Consider the following 21,022-nt stretch of genomic DNA (forward strand, 5'->3'; position numbering starts at 1 on the left):
AGCTTTGCCTTTTCATCGCAGCTAAAAGCTTGAACTACTTAGTTAGATACTCTTGTTCAACTTGTTCAAAGGGAGTAATGATGGATTGAAAACCATTCAAAAAGAAGGAGGATGAGGACCTGAGGGATGAAGAGGGAGCTGTAAAGAGTAATAAGGACATGGATGGCATTAAGAAACAAGAAAGGCAGGTGGGGAAGAAGTGTGATGCCAAATGGTCATAAAGAAGCGGGAAAGAATTGAGACCCTGGTTTAAAAAATACTTCCTGTATGCTTGACTTTAGGTTAGAGCTGTTGTCTCATACAGTCTCTAATTGAATAAGGAACATATGTAACTGATTTGCATATCTTTTTTTAATTCGAGTACAATAATTAAGACGTCTTCTGTAAAGCCGTTCAGTCCAACGCACTTCCTGCTCCATGCGTGTTAGTTCTGTTTAGGAGTGGCGGCCTGCAAAGTAGTGTAATAAACTCACACATGCATGGAAAATGTGTCTCATAAAATCATGGCTTGAGAAATGCTGAAACCCTTCCCGCATCGAGGAGAATACTGTCTGCAGTGGAAAAGTGAGACAACACGGCATGCGACGCAAAAGAGGCGTTTGAAAAATAAAGCTAGCTCCCAGGCAAGCATCATGCTAATGTGTTTCAGATGAACAACATGGAGGCTTGTAAAATGCTTGCAGAGTTACAAATCCTAAAGTTCAGTCTGTATCTCAGTCGCTCTCTATGACGAGCACGTCAAGCGTCACAAGAGAAAAATCCAGGAAAACCAAGGCGATTATCTTCATTAGTCGGAAACATTTCCTTTCTCACATGAGGAAGGAAATGTTTTTTTTTTTGTTGTTTTGTTTTTTGTTTTTTCACACAAAAATCCAATCTCCAAGAGGGATTCCAAGAAGAAAATGTTCTCAGTACGCTTCCCAAAAATGCTGGCAGCCCCAGTGGAAACTTGCAAATAAATGACTTACTTTACAGAATGCAAATAAACTGACGGGCTATTGTTTCCCAGAGCCATATTCAAATAAACGACTAATGGCTCGAAACCTTTGAGCTGTGGTTCCTAAATGTCTTTAAATGAAAGCATCAGGCTTTGCTCGCCAAGTTCGTGCACATAAACGAGGAATTTGACTTTAAACCGCTCCAGTGGAGCTGCTGCAAGGTAATCCCCGACGGGTTTTCCTGCACAGCTATGCCTTGTTTAGCTCCGTCCATCGTTGGCGTTAACTCTAACCAGCTCAGCGTCTCTGATGAAGGAAGGCGTCGACACGTGACGATGCTGCCGCCACCAGGTTTCACTGTGGGAATGTTTTTATATGTTCCCACACAGTTTTGTAGGTTTTGCAGGTGCAGTGTTGTAATGATATTCACAGCTTACGCGTTCTTTCAGCTCATCCGGTAACGTACACAACAGGTGGATCTGCGCGTCCACACGGTCCATCATATGAAATCCCATTGAAATCCATTATCGTTCTCAGTTCCAACAGAAAATATGGAAAAAGCTTTATATTTTATGAATCCTTTTGCCTTAGACTTTATTTTATGCACACCATCTGGCATCCAATTCACTAATACTTAAAAAATAAATAAATAAAAAAAGAGCGGTTCCACCCAACCTATGATTTAATGCAACTTGGAAACTAGGCCAAATATATGCGGCCACAAATACAGAAGGCTTTCATGTTCCATCGCGGAGCAGGACGTGGAGCGTCAAATATTTTTTATGGTTCTGGTTTGAAAAAAAAAACCCAAAGTGGGATTGGATCTCGTCATTAAAACAGACTTCCAAGGCAGGAAATTAAGTTTGTTTGTTGCCCAGCGTAGGCTTGTTCTCTCCTGGGTCATCGGGTGCATTTTCGTGTTTGGCGAAAAAGTTGAGTCAGAAAGCAGGTAGTAAAATCACAGCTGTTTAGGCCTGCAACATGAAAATAAAACAGAAACGTTCCCAAATGGACTGAGAAAAAGAAAACAGACGAAGAAGAATTTCCCCTCTTTTGTCAGCAGCGCTGGGGTTGTTTTTTTAATTATTTTTTTCATCAAAATGCAGCCCAGTTGTTTTTAGTCACTGGTTTTTCTCTGTGGTTTAAAAACAAACCCAGCTGTGGTGGAGATTTTCTGAAAAGGCAAAGTTGAGGGGAGCACGCTGCAAACGAGGACAGAGAAGAGAACAAAGATTTAAGGGGAAGCAACTTCACAGTGAGGGGTGAGGAGGAAGAGGAGGAAGGAGGTCAGGATGGAAAAGGGGTAGCAGATGTTTTCCTCATGAGGGGCATTAGAAGCTTAATCCCTTTTTCCACACATGCTCATCATGTGTTTTTACATTAGCTGTGATATGGAACAAACGTACTCTGGAAGTTCGTATGTACCAAGTTTTTGAGCTATTATTAGCGCACATAACACCCTTTACATTTAAAAGTGGAAAAACTCCAACTAGCCTCACGAAAGAATCCACAAACTTTAAAGTATTGGGAGCTCAATGGTAGACATACAATACTGTAGTGGAAGGAAGATAATGCCTAGTTTTAGAGCAGCCAGTTCAAGCAGTATGAAAGATTTTGTAAGGGATTGTACTTAAACTATGTGCCTATGTGCGTACGTGTATCTCATTTCCAGCCTTTATTTACAGTACGAGTAGGGAACACGGGGTCCTGCTCCTCCTTGAAGGCGTGCGTAAGTGAAGAAGTGTGGATGAACTGTTGCTGTGTTTTCTGCCCCGGACAAAAGTAGGCCAATGAAGCGTGCGCTGCAGGCTGGAATGTGTGGCATGGCTCCATCTCATTCCAGCAAAGCAACATAATCCTACTAGAACCGATCCCAATGCAGCAGGAGGAGAGGTTCTGGAACAGACCATCCCGGCAGATGCAACTAGCATGCCCCGACTGCTCGTCTCGATGGTGTATAAAAGTATTCCTATGAGGAACAGGAACAGTGTTCTTGAAGGAAGTCAAGTAAAACTTGACCTAAAATGTCAAATATCGCTAACGTTTCATTGAGGAGTCTACACAGTTTATCCAAACTGAAGCAAGCTCGGTCCAGTCAGAACAATGGTGTATGGTTTCACAATAAAAACAAACATGCATCTTTGTTGATTTTTTTATATAGGTGACACTTTTGCATGCAAATGTCCATAGCTAGCTAAAATGCTGCACAGAAATGACTAGGTTCTGCATGCATTTTTATCAAACTATGTTTCTTATGAAAGGATCTGTTTGTTAATCTGACCACTGAATGATGCATAAAAAATGTTCCTCTCACGTTAAAGCTGTGAAATCTTAAAACACTGCAGTGTTGCTAAATAAATTGAATGACTTGTAAGCTAACCCATGTTGTAACCCACTCCAGACTGTTCTAGAAATAACATCAGGGTATTATTAAAATGAACGAGATAAAATGTGAAAAAAACTCGGGTGGCATGAGTAGTTTTTGAGTTTCAAACATTTGAACTGCTGTTAACATGTTGATATTATTGGATTCACAGCAGTATCTACTGTTACTTTAAAACCACTAGCAAGTATCTATTTGCTGGTGAAGGAGTGGCTGCTATAAACCGAGCATTTATCAACTCGGTTTAAAAATTAAACCTAATGTCCTGCCTCAGCATCTTAAGCCTAATGCTAAATGACTCCATCTTGGTTATGTATCCAGTTACAGGTTATCTGTGTTGCATGGTGAAGGGCCATGCAGGTAATGTGTAACATGTAGGAAAAACAGGAAAATTAGTCTGTGTCTGTTATTCATTAAGCCTCCTGTCTTATGTAGGTCAGGGCTCTTTTTTTTTTTTTCTTTTTAAATGTTAAATGTTTTGCTGCCACATCTCGGTCAAATAAGCCGTGTTTTCAGAAAGACTCGTTTCATTAGCATAGATTAGCTAACTGAGACAAATTTGGGAATAAACGACTCACATGAGTTATGAGCCAAGATCTGGTAGTAAAGGAGGTCAAGATTGCCAATTTATCTCATCAGCGTGTTTGTGCGCACTGTAGTAACCCAAAGCATTTCAACAAGACACGCATTTGACGGCCTCGGCTGTGTCACTGCGTTTTTTTGTGACACAGCTACGAGGCCAAGTTAGAAAGTGTGCACGGCTGTTGACGTGCCTCGATGAGTGATCATGAGATTTGGGCCTATCTAAAGTGTTGCTCCCTTTTTTTTTTTTTTTTTTTTTTTTTTACTTTGGTACAGTTTGTTCTGCACATCTCACGCCTCTGTGCTTTCAGTTACTTTTTGGCTGTGGGTGTTTTGAAACGGTTTGTGTACCTTCTCACCCAGCTGCGTTCACAGAAGAGAGGAAGGAGAGCCTAGCATCTTCCTGTCAGCTGGTTCTACCTCTTTGCATTCCTCTAGAACTGTTTTCCCAACAATTTCTATCATTTTTGTCTGACTTTTTTGCTTTTCAGATCTGTCCCCGTAAAGCACCCAAATTGCTCGAGTCATCACTGTAATAAGGTCCGTTCTTATTCTTGCTTCTTCTCGGTAAATGACATCTTTCTGTCAACACGAACAGGAAACAGCTGAGGTTCTGCGCTCGCTTGTCTTCTTCCTGTCAGTTTCTCTGAAAGTGGAGCCCAACCAGCTGAACCGAAAGCTGCATCTGAACCGTCAACACAAACAGGTAGAGCGGGGTGATCATGTGGCTTGAGGTTAACGGGCTGAGCCGTGTTTACAAGCAAACGGAGGCTTTAAATGAGCACGTGGTTTCAAGACTGAAATCGTTTTCTGATAACTTGACGATCGGAGTCGGCGCCTTGCCATCTCTGCTTTTTAAAAATGTTTCCACTTTACAGTCACACGGTTTGGTAAATTTTATTGCAGTTGTACATTATAGGCAAACTCATGACCACACGTCCTCGATTGGGTTTAGAGCTGGACTTTGTAAGGTGAATCTGGCTGGATGTTACTTTATGACCTGACCCTACTTAGGATTTATCCACAACTTTGTCTCTGTCTTGTCTGCAGTGTTGTTGGGTGCTTACAGGTCATGAATGTCCTCTAACAAAGCCACAAGTGTCAAACTCAAGGCCCGGAGGCCAAATCTGGCCCTCAAGACTCCAAATTACATCAATAAGTCCCTTCAGTTTTTCCACTTTTTTTTTTTTTTTCTCTGATTTTACTGTGAATTTTCTCAAAATTAGTCAAAAACCTTGGGTTTAAATGACTGCGGCGAGTAATAAAAAGTCACATTTAACATCATACATTAGTGCAATTATGGTAAAAGTTCCTTATAAACATTTCTAAATAGGCAACACAAAATCTGTAATTTTGATTACAACCCCCCTCCCCCCCAGGAAAGCCTGGAGGAGCAGCTATTTATTGATATTTTAACAGTTTAATTGGTTTTGTCAATATATTCTGGCTCAGCCGGCCCTTTAAGAACGTTCAGATTTTTATATAAACCTAAATGAAAATGAGTATAACCCCCGTCTACATTTTTGAGAAACAGCTGGATTTATTCCTAAAATGGCACAAATACAGACATTGTTTACTATTAGGCCACATTTGGGTGTATAGAACTGTATTCTGCGTCATCGTAACTATAGGGAAGCGAAACAAATTCACATAATTTTTCTGACTTTCCAGATCTTCATTCTAAAAATAGCAGGAATAAAATGTATAATCTGATGTTTCTGTTACTCTGTGTTGATCTATCCCCTGCAATTCCAGTTAGGTACATTCAAGTTTGCGGTTTTAAACACGACGAGGCTTTACAAAGGGCTCAAGGCTACGAGTACTTGTAAGGGGGAACCGTAAATGTTCGACTTCAGAAGTGGATCTGGAATCTCTGATGCAACAGGAGCTTGAAGTCAAAAACACTTTGAGGGAAGTGGATGAATTTGAGGATGTGAGCCTTGTGAGAGGACTGCCATCACAACAGTCCTCGTTGGGGGATTTTTTATTTTTTCTGCTCCAGTCAGCAGAAAGATGATGGCCAGTGATGCAAGTGACCTTCAAACCAAGCCAGTTCTGCTTGTTGAAGTGAACACGTTCTACCCACTGTGGTTTTCTATGTATGTGAGTGAACGGTCTGCTCTCTAAAGGGCATTTGATGGATAGCTGGAACTTTATTCTTTTGCTGTTGAGGGTTCAGACTAAATAAGTGCATGTTTGGGTGAGTGTCTGCACTCTTCTACCAATGTGTGTGTGTTCGTGTGTGTGTGTGTGTGCGTGCGTGTGTGTGTGTGTGTGTGTGGTCAGGACTCATTCAGATTGGGCCTCTCGCTGGGCCTTGAAGCTGGGCTATATTTAGTTGGCTGGTTTTCTTCCCTCCCCCTCTCTCTCTCTCTCTCTCTCTCTGAGTGGGTTTAAAGTGTTGCCTACTGATTGGGAGAGGCTGACCACAGGAATACGCAGCCTGCCTGTCTGTCCGCTGACTTGCAGATAACCATATGTGGAAGAATACAAACGGATGAAGACATCGGCGGTGGTTAGCGTGTTTGCTTATCGTTTCAAAGCAAAGCATGCTGGTATCACTGCTGGCGGGGCAGAAACGTTTTGTGGGAGAGACTCCTCGAAAACATAAAAACAGCTAAAATGTGTTCTAAGACTTAGATGGTTACTGTTTCCACACGGGAAGACAATGAGATTTGCCTCTGTTTACATTTGGTTTGAATGTTTTAGTGCTACATATCCAGTATTAAACATCCTGCTCCCTAAAGTTTTAAACAGTTTTATCAAATGACTTTTTTTTCTGACTCAAAACTCTTAACACCTATGAAAACGGCATCAGTTCTGTGGAAAGGTGATAATTCCAGCCCCTCTGTAAAGAAAATTATGTATATATTTTTTTATAAAAATCATAGGAAGTCCAGTTTCAAATATCCCAAATGTAAAGTGTGTTGTGCAAAACTAACACCATAACCACATCTAAACCATCAATATTATTATTATGTGGGTATGTGAGCATGAAAAAGTTTAAGGGATATATATGTTTCCAAGGCATTGCACTGAATGATATAAAGAAACTAAATTTGTGTAGGTTTCATAAGCATCATAACCACTTGGTTAGATTTATTAAAAGTGTTCATGTTTGGCTGTAAGTTTATGTTGTGAAGTTTGACCTGAAAAGCAGATCTTCAACAAACAAAGATATAAAAAAAAAAGCTTAAAGGGTTTAGGTATTTGGGATATAAAGAAAATCTGAACCATAAACAATAGATTTTCAAAATCATAGCACCAGAAACCAGAGGAATCTATATTTTAGCACCATAAAGAGTTATTTTCCCCAAATATATATTTTTAAAAAAGAGCCCTGTGTACTCTACTTTCTAAAACTTCTCTGACTTTAGCAGCTGGTTGTAAATGGAAACGCCCGCTATCACGACTCCCACAGAGACCCTTCACATTAACCCAATAAGGCATGGAGCCAGAGTCTGGAATGAAACCCCAAGTTGTGTGAATGTTAGCTGACTGGTGACACCAGAAGAGAAGAGGGTTTAAAGATAGACTGGGGGGGGGGAGTAAGGAGTAAAGGAGGTATGAGAGGAATCTGGACAATTATTTGTTTTTTTTCCTGACAAAGCTGCAAGGGTTGTGAAAAAGTAAATGCGAGCGGAGTGCGAAAAATGAGCAAAAATCAGATGAATTCTAACACTTCCAATGACCTTTGCTCTCTGTTGCCATATAAAGAGTCGACACCATAGCATGAAAGTGCAAAAAAGGGTCAGTGTATAGAGGGAGAGCTAAATTAGAAGCAAATGTCTCACCACCTTGAAATTGTTGCTGCTGTCTGTGGTTTATTTTAGCGCAAGAGCAGGATAATTTGTTGCTCATGTTTCTTTTTAATAAAGTCAGCACCTTATGGTCCAAAGCATCTGACAGATTGCTTAACTTGCCTTTAGGGACTTGCTGATATGAAAGATGATGATAAAGATCTCTGTAACCTCAAGAACCGTATATGATTTAAAAGAATATTGATCAGTTTTAAGTGTTTTTGATCGTTTTGCCAGGTTTTTGCCAAACACGCAAAATTTAATTAGTGCTTGTGCTACCAGAATCCATTAAATACAAAGTTCTTCATGTTTCAGGTCTGTTTTGCAGAGATGGATTGTGCAACTGGCATGCTATCCTCTTACTCATCATGGCAGGGCAGCTGCTGCAGCTCGGATTAGCTGTGCTATGACTAAACTGTTTTTTTTCCTAGTTACTCATCTTCCTAAACCTTCTACAGCTTTATAAAATCTCAAATTCACGTCCCTTGTGTGCGACAATTACAAAAAAGAAGAGACGCACATAGAGAATGTTTGAAAACCACGGCTGTCAAACTGTTTCAAAACTGTTAGAATAGCTACTCGATGCCAACAGCAATTGATCTGAATTCAGATCTTATGGGAAAGTCTGTGTTTAAGATCCTCCAACAGACACCCGGCTGGATTTAGGTCTAGACATTGACCGCTTTGATCTAAATCGTTTTATTGTAGCTTTTATGTTTACAGCAGTTGTCCCGCTGGACGCCCCTGTCCCGGTCTCGGGTCGTTTGAGGCCTCTTGACAGTTTTCTTCCAGAATTGCCCCGTATTTACCTCCGTCCAGTTTCCTGTCGGCTCTGAAAAGCCTCCATGTCTGAGAGCGATGTGTCCTTCTACTTTGTGTAGCTCTGTCATTCACATGTTCAGTGACGCACTGTAACACGTGAAGAGGGAGCGTGAACAGTTTTGTAAGGGGATTTGTTGTTCAGACTTGAAAGAAGCATTACATACTTCCTTAACAGCTAAGATGGGGTCAAATACTTTGTCAGCTGTACAGAAAACACATAATAAGGCAGACACTTTTCAGTGTTTACACCTACACAGGCAGCGTTAGCGGCAACGAGTAACATCATAGGTTGATAAAGATAAAAACTGAACTACAGCTTTCCTTTGTCAGCTCTCCTCACTTTCGAGATTCGCTCTGCCCATGCTCGTTCGCTCCGTCTTCTCTTTCATTCATTGTCAACTTTTGGAGGCTGCTGGGAAGGGTGGGGTGCTACGAGGGCAAAGCAGATGTCAGCGTTGAGGATGAATGGTGCCCAGAAGGGACAGAGAGACACCACCGGTGCAGCCTTAATACCCCAGGGACCCTCAGAGACAGGGATCGGTTTCAAAGCGGAAAACAGTTCTCGTCCTTGGGTTTTTCAGTGACGCACACAACCACGAGAAACACACAGGACATTTAATAGCAGTGGAGGAGCTACTGCAAGTTTTTCTTTCTTTTTTTTTTTTTTTAGCTGCATGTAGAAACACGTTTGCTCAAGAAACTTGCTCAGAATCTTCTGGGAGCGCTCACCATTTCTTTTAAATAAGCCATACAATTGTATTTTTGTTGTGCTTGTGCTGAGGGTGCAACTCTGTTTCCGACTTGAAAAGAAAAAGAAAAACGTGAGAGCCCCATAAATAGACCCAAAACCCTTACATTGTAGGTGCATTTGCAGAAAGCCGTGTGGCGCATTCATCTCCAGCAAAGCGTTTGTCCTACAGAGGAGCGTAAACACACACGGGGCTCTGCAGGAGGGCTAAACCCTGTCATCTGTATGGCTACAAAGCAGGTCCCAGATGTCCACCGCCTCCAGTTAGCGCACACACACGCTAAAACTGTCACTCAAAGTGCCTTTGTTCCCAATCAGCTACATATTGAATTCAGATTCTCACACATTGGAAGAAGCTTTTAGAAAAGGACAGAGAGCGCGGCGTTTTTTTTTCTGTCCTGCTTCAAAGAATATATCATACCGCCGTCTATCTTTACTAGAATATATTTAACCTGACTGCTATCAGACTTATCATATCAAAGGTAATCAGCCACACCTACTGGGAGTTTCTGGTAAATCGAGCAATAAAGGATGACCTCTGTTGCTAAGAGAGTGAGAAGCTGGGGCAGAAAATATTACCCTGCTGTTTCATCAGAACCGGCACAGTTCTTGGAAGATAAAAAAAGAACTGAAACAAAGTGATTATTTAACCAGAGAGTGGTAGTAAAAAGAAAAAGATTATACCTCAAAATGTTAGTAAAATGTCATCTAACAATTACAATTGTTAGTTTATTTTTATTGGGATTTTATGTGATAAATTAAAGAGTTTTTGATCTACATACATGATGCTGAATGGACCACCATTTTGCTTATGGGTTACTCTTCATTTCTTTCCTTGTGAGGTTATTTTTGTTTTAATAAACAAATCACAAGAGTGCATGTTATGACCTCATTCTGTGAATGTATTTACCTGAATTCACAGGAAGCAACACACAAAGAAACACCTGAAAACGACTCGGAATCTCAATTGGGGTTTATGTAAACTTTTACATTTAGGTTTACACTTCCTCACTTCCAGCCGTTTTGAGTAAACAAATTAAACTTTTCCCTGTTCTGCCCCTCCCTCTGTTAGTTATGGCTGCTTTCTGCTTATTGTGCTTGCTGCTGAGTGGTCTACATCCAAACTGAGTTTTGCAGTCAGACATTTCTGCTTCAAAATCTTTAGGCACTACTATCCCTTCCGTGTGACTTTTAAAAAAATAAAAATAAAAAATCAATACCGTCTGTTACATTCTTTCATTTTACAGGTCAAAGCACCAGCAGATCTTTATAGACTGATACAACACATCAAGAGCTGCTGAAAAACAAATCACTAAGTATGCTCAATGTACACTGAGAGGTACATACATGTTTCCTTCTACGATCTGCAGAAAACTACGTCATAGAATATTTATAGGAAGGTACAGCAACCAGACAGAAAATTAGACTTTCCTCAGTCTCCAGATCAAACTTTAAGCTGATCAAGTTTGATCATATTTCATTCCTTAGAGCTTTTATTTGTGTGATTGTTCTCCAAAATAAAAGAAATGACGAGAAAGCTCACAGGGAATATGATGCCAAGATAGGAAATCTTTTATTACAGAGAAAAAAACAAAAAAAACTTTTCTTCCAAAATATAGAAATCTGTACAACTTCCGCACAATCAATTTACATGAACTGTACAAATTTACAGCAGTTCATCGCGACATACCCAAGGAAAAGGAAACTGAACACAATAATGATGTACTGACATGAGATCACAAGATACAGCTTTTCCTGCTTGGGTAAGCTCAGATTTTTTTGTCTATTTTCTCATTTTATATGTAAATAAGAGCAAAAAAGGGGAACAAAACAGAAAAGAAATCACAAAAAAAAGAAAAAAAAAACAAATAGGATACGCCTATAGTTACAGATCATGGAAACTAATATTTTCTTTTTTTTTAAACCAGAAAACAACTTTGGTCCTTGCCAGCACTCCCATCACAATTGGCTTCTCTTATGAAAAACGTCATCCATGTTAAAAGATGAAATACAAAATGAACATAAAAGGAAAAGACCACCTAAAAACACTCCAGAATAGCAATTATTGGCACTTCCCATGTGTAATGTTATGAACTCTACCATTTGTTGTACAGTTACAATACATTCTATAATATGTAAAAACACCTCAAATGCGAAAGTGGCAATAATTCTGCTGTTCAATGACGACATCGACGGTAAGAAAAAAAAATTAACTGCTGTTCCCTTCCGGTTTCATATCTTAACATGCACAACTTTTCCATAAGAGTATTTACGAAGTGTTTGAGGCCTGAGTTTGGCAATACATTCCAGGAGAGACTCCTCGTGTCTCAAATAAAATGAAAACAAAGAATGAGAGAGAGAGAAAAAAAAACAGAGTCACAACTTCAGTTTGACATTTAGTGCATTTATGTGCTATTTTACTTCTGAATACTCAAAGCGCTCTCGCAAGTTTGTAACCTATGTGCACACGAGCTGAATGGATGCCATTTAAACGTACGGAACTTGAATGGTGGAAGAGACTTTATCGTTGTTTTTTTTTTATGTTTTAGATCTAGAATAAAAACAAATGTTAACACGTTGTTAGATTACAATAGTAAAAGTGGATGCACATGAGAAAATGTGGATAAGTTACGGAAAACAAAAGAGAAACCCTACCAGTGTGACTACGAAATACATTGAGAGGAAAGAGAGACAAGACGATCATCTTGTTTCTGAAATATAGACCAATCTCAAAACATCTAGTCTGCTGACAAAAAAAAGAAAGAAAAACAAGCTAAAATGGAGCAGCGTGATTATTAAAAACAAATATGACGGTCCACCATGGAAACCAAAGCTCTGGGCTCCCATCCCAGCAGGCTCCAATCTATCTTGCCAACATGGAATCACTGCTTTTTCACAGATTGCTGAAGGGAGTATCAGCAGAGAGCAACTGTGGCAAAGGGTTGGGGGTAGAGCGAGTGAGGGAGGGTTGCAGTGCATCAAAGGCTAGAGCTATATCACCCATGATCTTCTCAGGGGCTTAGTGGAGCTTAAACACCCCAAAGTGTGGTGATGAGCGGTAGAAACCAGCCTGCCGTGACAGATCTGGCCGGTGGCCGATGCCAAAACAACAACCGGAGTCGTTCCGGCATCTGTTCGGTCATGCAGTTTTCCACTCGACCTCAAAACCAATAAGCGAGGCGGGGGTACAAAGACAGCTGCACCTTCTTTCGTATGCATGTAAACAAAGTTGCTACTCACTCAGTGATTAAGTGCAGCGCAATCCAGTGAGATGAAACAATGGCCCAGTACCCTCAAGTTCTTCATCTTTTAGATCCATGTTCCCTCGCGTCCAACCAAATCCACCTAATGCACGTGTGCTGGTTATCCATCAATGCTGAGGGAGGGTGGAGGGCTTCTGGCCGAGGCGGGTGGGTGTTGGGGGAAAATAAAAACCAGAAGGAGGGGGGCTGGAGGGATTTTAGCTGCCCTGGACAAAAGAGTCTGGCCCTGCACCCCCCAACTTCTCTCACACCCAAGCTTCCCAACCTCGCCGTCCTTACCCAACTCCCCCGCAATGACGAAGGGTGATATGTGTCACATTAAGTCTACCTGTGTCCAGAGGGGTTCAGTTAGCAGCATCCCAACTTGGTTTTTCTTCTGAATAGGAGGTCTGAGCTAAGGAGTGGCATTTTGAGGCACCAACACCCCCAGACACCAAGAGTTGGGTTGGAACTGCCTGAAACTGGAAACCGGACTCCCCAATGAGGGTCCAGGCAGCACAACACATCAGGCCATTACAAATTTTAGCTTAAGCTAACCAGTCACTCCTAATTCTTGACAGCGAGTTCTTAAGGCAGTGTACCCTGAACTTTGGGCTTAGCTAAGAAAAACAGTAAAGCCAATTGGAATGGTCCGAGTTACAGACCTCTTTCTTTTTAGATTGAGGCAAACAATCTTTATTTTTTTTAATCTGCAACTAGAATTGCCATTTTTCCTATTCGAAAAAGGGGTGCAACTTAACTTAGGCTAAATCAGCAGGGCCATAAAAATGGATGAAAGAAACTCCCTACCACAACCCCAAAGATGTTCCTTATCTCCCTAAAAAAACTGCTTTGAAATGTTAATGTCAACAAAATCTGAATGCTTTTATGAAATTCGGAGTTGCACAGCCCCTTAAGACAAACATCAGCAGAAGGTATTGTCTGAACAAAAAAAGCTAGAACTAGGAGAACTGCTGTGGCAAAAGTTGGCATTTGATTGGATGGAATGGAGGCGATTTTTCTCTGAGAAGGTACACATCCCACGCAATCTCACATCAAAGTGCTTTCAATTTCAACTCAAACTGGGCCACAAGACCAAAATTTGGGTAAACAGACCCACTCCCACGCCCCTCTTTGCTACAATGTTACTTTTGGTAATGCAGGAGATGACAAAGTGTCGGAGACAGGGGGCGGGAAATGTAACATCAGTACAGGATCTTGATTGTGATCTTCAACAACATTCATTGACTTGAACGGGAGATTCCCAAAGAAAGCTACACACACATGGGCAAGATGGGGGGGGTGGAGGTCCAATGGGAGACGCTGGTATCATTGGGCGTCACAACAGATTTCAGGTAGACAGAGGGCTGGAATATTTTGGCAACAGGAAAGGGAGGAAGATGAGCTCAGACCACAAGCCTTTTTTAATAGCTATAAGGTAAAGAATGTACTTTTGTGGTCCAAAAACTGTTAGAAAATAGAAGTGCTCTTATATGTTGATTCTTTACCTTAAGCTTGGATTTGCTATGGCACGGCCCAAACCTCAACTTCCTCCGTGCCCATGCTAAAGAACTGATGATCGATGAAAGTTTAAAATCCCTGGAAAACAAATCCTTACAATTTAGACTGTTTTTGCTGTAATGTGTTGAACATGTACCCATAGTACCCACAAGTAAGTAAGAAAAGTGCAAAGTCAATGCTGATAGCCCCTTCAGAGGTGGAGCACTTTAAAATGTTGAAAGTTAAGTGAGGGATGTTGGGTGTTTCGGAGCCAGTCTCCATGGAGGCATTGGGGGTTGGTATTTCCTGGTTGGTTGGATGGTTTAGCTGCCCCAACAGTTCCATTTTCACAAAGCCTCTCTTTAAAGAAAACGGAGTGCCCAGCTGATCCAATGACAACACAACAGATAACCGGGAGAGAAGGTAAAAATATTGAACCTACAAGGTTTCCATCACCTGGATGATAGGCCACATCCTGTTTTTTTTTTTCTTCTTTCACTATTTCATTTCAAATTTTTAGCTTTAAAAAGGCTCACCATAATCTGACCAGCCACTGTGTAACCCTGAACAATAGTAGGCTGGGACTGACCGCGCACCACTTTAACTGGACACAGTCATCATGTTGTTGTAGGCTTTGGAGGGACTGGTCCTGCCCAGCACCCTCATTTCCTCCTTACAGCTGAGGTGACTGTCCACCATGGGGCCAACAGACCCGTGTCCTAAGGCAGAGCTGGCGGACAGGGGCATGCCAACGGGCCCAGGCTGTGACTCGTACAGGACGCAGATGGAGCCGTCCTCGCCGATGCGGTAGGACACCTCGAAGGGGTCCACCCAAAGCGTGAGCTCGCTGGGCAGCAGCAGGTAGAGTTGCTGGATGGTAAGGCCGATGCGCTGGCCCGCCTGCCCGACCAGTGGATCCATCTTGTGATTGATGCGGATGCAGCGGTAACCCGAGCCCTTGCAGGGCTTGTCTGGGAACCAGTGGTGCTTATATTGCTCTGCGGGGGAAACAAAGGGAGAGAAGATGGAAAGAGTTTAGCTACAGGGGGTCTGCTTATGAGGGCTGAAAGCACACAAAAACAAACTCGTAGCAAAATTAAAGGTACTACTCTGTTCTATTTTGGCACTACTGAGTAATAGCAACCATATATATAAGATTATTTAATAGCAAGCAAATATTTTTGTTTTTCTAAAATTATGCTCCACTCCAGTGAGAATCTAAAATTGGGAAATGCCTGGAACTATTTTATCTGTTTTACTAATTCAGTAATTTGAACTAGCAAATTAGACTCCAAACCTAACGGAGCAAACAAGTTGCACATATCGACAAAGTTGTTATGAGCTGCAAAACAAAACCAAAAAAAAAAAAAAGAAAAAAAGGAAGAAAAAAAAAGGAAGAAAAACACCACCACCTGCTGCAGGCATGATAAGCTACCATAAACAACCAGCCAGGGGCAGGCTCAGCCTACGTGACAAAGGAACTGCCACTGAATTGCACAATTCCTCCTCTGGCCTTCAGCAAAAAAAAAAAAAAAAAAAAAAAAGCCTCCTGTGAATGGCTGAACAAAAACACCAAAAGTGTCCCAGACAGCCATCTGGGGTACAAAGCTCCACCTCTAAAAGGGGAGAGGCTGTGCGCCCCTCTTCCCCCCTCCCCCTCCATCTCCTTTTCCTTGTGGAAGTTTCGGATGCCCGGTGAAACTAGTGACGCATAATTTTCTGCCTCTGATTCATTTTAATGTGATGAACGATGAGGAAATTGTGCTGAAAGTGTTTTAGCAGTGTGGTTTAGAAACAACACATTGGGGCAAGTTTGAGACTCCATTTGTTCTTTTCATTGATCTTTTCATGCAATAGTCACAGTATATTAATGAACCATCGCTTTGCAGTTCAGATTGAATTTCCAGTGATGGGAACACTAATGTAACCAGAAAAAAAAAAACTGTATTCAGACTGAGGCCCGCAGGCCACCTGTATGCATCCAAAGGATAATACCCCCCCCACCCCCCCCATAGCCCCAACCCCCCATGCCTTATCGCAGACGGCTGTGTACAGCCAAGCTAATGGAAGCCCTGGCACTCGTGAAAGAGTGGCCTCAGCTTGAGCGACAAAGGCAGCTGCCGACAAACCCCGGAGCAGCTGGGAAATGATCAGCTCAGCAGGGCCTATTCTTAAAAACCAGGGCACATGGGGGGGAGGGGGGGAGGTGAGGGGGGAGTAAGCGGTCGACTGTGCGCTTAACCTTAAGAGTTTAACCAAAGCAGGTTGTTTATGTGTTTTCGTAGCTGACCTCAAATGCCAAAGATGCATTATGTGGGCACGTCAAGGCCCCAGTTAGCAGGTCACTTGGTATTTTCCATTTAATGTGGCTCTGCAGAAGGGCATCGAATTGAGTCTACAAACAAAGCCAACAGTTATGCAACCGTCAAGGTCTCAAACTCGCTGCCCCAACTCTTTAAAAGGGCCCTCAGCTTTTCAGCATGCAGACACAACACCGCGCGACTCTGTTGGTTTCGAGCACAAAAGATTTTCTGGCCTAGTTTGAGGGCCCAGAACGTAGCTCGTTTTTATGTGGTGGTTCTCGGTTTCCAGATTTTTGCTAAACATGGATTAAATACAGAGTATCAGTAAATAAGATGAATCAAAAGGAAATTTTGACCCACAAAAAATATCTAAAAAAAAAAAAAAAAACCACAACAAAAAAAGCCAATCTAAAAAGAAACATTTGCATTTATCTTGGGCAAACCTGCCACAGAATCAAATCATTAGAAAATAATGAAGAAATAAGGTAATAAAACAGTTTAGCTAAACTGTTCACTTTGTTCCCCCCTCGTCCCCCTACACTTGCTCCAGTTGAATATGTTTACATGTTTTGTTGTTGTTGTTTTGTCCTCGAACTCGACGCATATCCTGTTAAGGCGCTCTTGGACTCAGAAAATTTAGGTCAATCGCTGCTGCGCGTTAACTGGAATGATGCAGATGTATGGCAGCTTAAGAGCTTCGAGCCCGGAACATGTTCAGGGCAGGAAATCAAGACACACGGCGCTCAGTTCGGTGGAAAAACACCGCATCCAAACAAGAGGCTGTGCGTAAAAGGGTAAAGGCGGACATTTCCACACGCTATGAACGCAACTCAAAAACCTACGACGTCCCTTCAAATTCTATAAATAGTCTTAGCAGCAAATCGTAAAAAGATAGGAAATATAGGAAAGGATTCGGTGTAATCGTCCCCGTCAGATCACCAAAGAAAACCGCATAATGTATCGAAAACGCATAAATTACGCATTAATAACAGCTTTATTATCAGTTACAGCTTAGATATTTTCTGAATAACAACATTTAATAAGTCTAAACGCCTGGTTGTACATGTCTAAACATAAACCCATTCTTTCTGATGCATTACGTAATTGAACGGCCTCGACGCAGCTTGTTTTGCTCAGAGCCCTCTGCTCTCCCCGAGCTTTTGTCGAGCGAGGCGCACTTCCTTGTTTGAGCGTCTCTTTACCCCCCCCCCCCACCCCCACACCGACCAAATACGCGATTTTTCCACTTTTAGTTTACTGTGTTTTACATAAAATACAACTCAATAAACCAAGGCGCTCGAACACAATCATCGACCGATCACCCATCGCGCTCATAGTTTTCCCGTTTTCGCTCCTCTCCGATGTGCGCAAACGGCAGCGGCGCTCCGGAGAACAAAGAAAGGCTTCAGCTCAAATGTTAAAAGACGACTTTTTACACTTCTGAATGAACTGAGAGTGCGAAACAATTTGTGTGTGTACGTGAGGTGAGCCGTGTGCGCGTCTGGGTCATTTTCTGGTTCTCTTACCTGCCAGAATGTCCTGTAAGCTTTGGCTGAACGTTTGGACCTGTCGGTCGTTTACGTGTCCTTTTACTCTCAGAAATCTCGACAGAAACCCGACGGCGGCGCTTATTTCTGGTTTCATCGTTCCACGGGCACAAAGGGGATGCATTGAGAAAGGCCACGGCGACGATCCGTGCGATTTTTTTTTTCTTGCTGTTTTTGTTGGGGTTGTTCTTTTTTTTTTTTTTTACGTGTTTTTCCGACAGTTCGTCTTTCCTCTCGTTGCAGAGCAGCGATCCTGATTCGCCGGTTCTTTTCTTGGCATTTATTAGTCGAGGTGAAATGAAGTTGTCTCAGATGCTCCGTGTTGGGGATAGAAGCGCCTCTTGTTGGTAAATACAGAAGGGGGGTTTGGGGGAGGTCCCTCTAGAAAACCCGAACCAACCCTTTCTACCTGCTCTTCTCCTCCAGAGTGGGGGTTTCATAGAGGAGAGCAGCGCTTTTATAACGCGCTGCCCCCTCCTTCCCCCACATCTCCGTCACTAAGCTCTACGGCAACCGAAGCCGACCAATCGGAGGCCTGGCCACGCACTGACGAAGCGCATTCAAGGAGGAGGGAAGCGTTGACGTCACCGAGCTGAAAATAAACAGAGGCTGCGTTCCCGTACTGTCGGAAATACGGGTGGCAAGCAGAATAGAAAAAAAAAAAAAAAAAAAAAAGAGGAAGCGACGACTGGTCGAGTAGAACAACAAATCCGGACGGTGAATTTCTTAGAATATGGATTCTACGGCAACACCAAAACAATGTGATTTCGCTATTTTGTGGTAGACTTTTAACTTCATTTGAAATGTAGCCTAACTAAACAATAAGTATCGACATAACACGCTTGGTACATTGCAGAAAAAAAATCAACTTGTCCCACATTTTGTGGAATTTTATACTATTGGCCGTCGGGACATAGAGCATAGTTTAAGTATCTGACAAAAAAGTTCAATATTCAGTGCAAAGACAAACAGCTTAGAGTAAGAGACAAATATAAGCTATTTATTACTAATATGATGATTTGTGTTGCATTAAACACATGAGCATCCTGATTATTAACTAAATGCAAGTTAAAAATACGAGTTAATACGAGTTGACTTGTAAAGACAATGCGCTGCACCAAAGTTTATTCATGAATATCAGAGTAAAGGCGGCTGAGTTCAAATAAAAGCCACAGTTTTTAGAGCTCGGTTCAGGAACAGATAGTAAATAGGAAATACACACAGAAAAAAAAAAAAGAGTGGTGGTCAGAAACATATTTTAGTTTAGTAAGTTTAGTTGTAAATACAACTGATGACAAAACAGAGCAACAACGAGGCGATAAACCAGAGTAGACACAGCATGTGTCTACTCACATTCTAACTGTGTCAGTAGACACAGTTAGAATCCTGGTTTCACAATCAATAATAATAATAATAATATTAGCACAGACACAAATGACAAATCACGCCGTCCTCAGAGGTTCATCGATATTCCGTATACCTGCTTTTCCTCCATGTCCTCCTCCCCACTGTTTCCAGATGCAGAGTTTGAACAGATCACAGCTATAATCTGTCACGAGGTCAGAACAGAGAAACAATGCATTCAGATGCTCCTGCAGTCACTTTAGAATCCCCAATTAACCTAAATCGCACACTTTGGGTTATGGAAAGGAAAACTCATGCAAACTCCAAGCAGAAGGGCCGGCGCAGCCAAAACCTGAACCAAAGAACTGGTTACAGTGAGGTGGCAGTGCTGACATCAGCATCACCGGTCTTATGCCACGAACGAGGATTTAGAGAGGGGGTAAGCAAAAATGTTTGGTATAAACCCATGCTGAAGTGTGAAGCAAACTGGGTCTGTGCAGAGTTCATAAAAGAAGTCAGTATCCTACCTGCATTGCATTGTTGTCCATTTTTGAAGCGTTTGAAATGTTACTATCCTAAAGGTCACAGTTTATCACACTTCAGGTTTTTCTTTTCTTTTTAAATTCCAAATGGTATGTCAGATTAAATGCAATTAACATACGTTAGTCACAATGTTGGGAGCAAAACAGCAAAGTAAGCATTTATCCAATAAATGTATAATTTTTGGGGGGGAAGAGATCTTTTTCTTCCCCCTGAGAATAAAAAAAGCAAAAACGCTAAAACTAGAATTCGATGTAAAATTACTAAACCGTATCTTGGGCTTAGTGGTTGTTTTCTAGCGCTCCGTGTTTGGAGTTGGTTCTTTTTTTTTTTCTTTTTTTTTATGAGATCAGACAATGAAAGCTGAGCTGGAAAACAGGTGGTTGTGTATGAGAAAGACGAATTCAGGAAGGAGAGCACAGCTGTTTACTTTACCATAGTTCATTATATAGCAGTTAGCACCAGCAGTCAAGCATGTCTGGTCAAATACCGAACAGGAGTCTCCATCAGATGAAAAAACAGACCTTGTGTGACCTTGTTGAACAGCAAGGAGGTGACTTTGGGTTGAATTTCTTCTCGGGGGGCCCGATCTTCACATGCTCATTAAAATCAGTGGAAAAATACAGACTGCTGCTGGTTGCTTGTTGCAGATGCAGTCATGATGACCTGCTGAGCTCTTCAATCGTGATGCAACCGAACAGAGGAAAAGCACACTGACGTGACCTGAAGGCACGTAGGAACACACGGTACGCTCAAATGTGTTTGGGTAGGTTTGCACAGAAAACACACACACGCTTCAAAAATACAGTAAAGACAGTCATGAAAAAAAAAATCGAAGTGCACCCTCTGATTGAGCATGTTGTAGAACGGCCTTCGGTAAAAATAACTTAAAGTAGTTGTTTTCTGGACGGTGTTTTTTCTTACGTCACTGTGAAGAAACTTTACCTACCTCTTTTATTTGGTTCTTGTGCTCTTAAATGTACATGTTCTTATACATCTAACTATGTTTTTAAATGATTAATTTGTGTTTCGTTGTAGTTCTCGTCATTTCTTATCAGACATCCCCTTGTATATTCCTACAGTGTTTCCCCATGTCTGCAGCGTTGGACATTTTCCTGCAGTCTTTTCCCCTCACAGCTGTCATTCATTATTGATTGGTGGACCCAGGACCAGGTGAGTCTAATCACCTCCTGGACATTTATAAGGCTGATGGGTTTTTGGTTAGCATTTCTTCAAATTTGCTCCATTGCTACACCATCTAGTTGCTGCTCAT

At 41.7% G+C, this 21,022-nt stretch overlaps 1 protein-coding gene and 1 long non-coding RNA gene across 2 annotated transcripts in view; one reads left to right on the forward strand and one right to left on the reverse strand.

The window, feature by feature from the left end:
• LOC103459209 (uncharacterized) overlaps nucleotides 1-21,022 on the forward strand; it is a 121,467-nt gene that overhangs the window by 68,321 nt on the left and 32,124 nt on the right. Inside the window, exons 2-3 of the long non-coding RNA XR_532692.1 lie at nucleotides 20,400-20,495; nucleotides 20,832-20,922. This is a non-coding gene — a long non-coding RNA (uncharacterized LOC103459209). The remainder of the gene's footprint in view (nucleotides 1-20,399; nucleotides 20,496-20,831; nucleotides 20,923-21,022) is intronic.
• btg1 (B-cell translocation gene 1, anti-proliferative) lies at nucleotides 10,823-18,300 on the reverse strand. Its single transcript, XM_008400581.2, has 2 exons — nucleotides 17,845-18,300; nucleotides 10,823-15,013 (listed from the first exon to the last, which is right to left on the reverse strand). The coding sequence occupies exons 1-2, from the start codon at nucleotides 17,987-17,989 to the stop codon at nucleotides 14,616-14,618; spliced, it is 543 nt and encodes a 180-aa protein (XP_008398803.1). The 5' UTR covers nucleotides 17,990-18,300; the 3' UTR covers nucleotides 10,823-14,615.

The sequence above is a fragment of the Poecilia reticulata genome, linkage group LG23 (genome assembly GCF_000633615.1).
Source record: "Poecilia reticulata strain Guanapo linkage group LG23, Guppy_female_1.0+MT, whole genome shotgun sequence".
Classification (NCBI taxonomy): domain Eukaryota; kingdom Metazoa; phylum Chordata; class Actinopteri; order Cyprinodontiformes; family Poeciliidae; genus Poecilia; species Poecilia reticulata.

Bases quoted from the DNA above. Each gene is read 5' to 3' on its own strand.
- btg1 (XM_008400581.2), bottom strand. From the start codon at position 17,989: ATGCATCCCCTTTGTGCCCGTGGAACGATGAAACCAGAAATAAGCGCC. The intron at 15,014-17,844 runs GTAAGAGAACCA...TTTCCCCCGCAG, and splicing joins CTTACAGGACATTCTGGCAG to AGCAATATAAGCACCACTGG.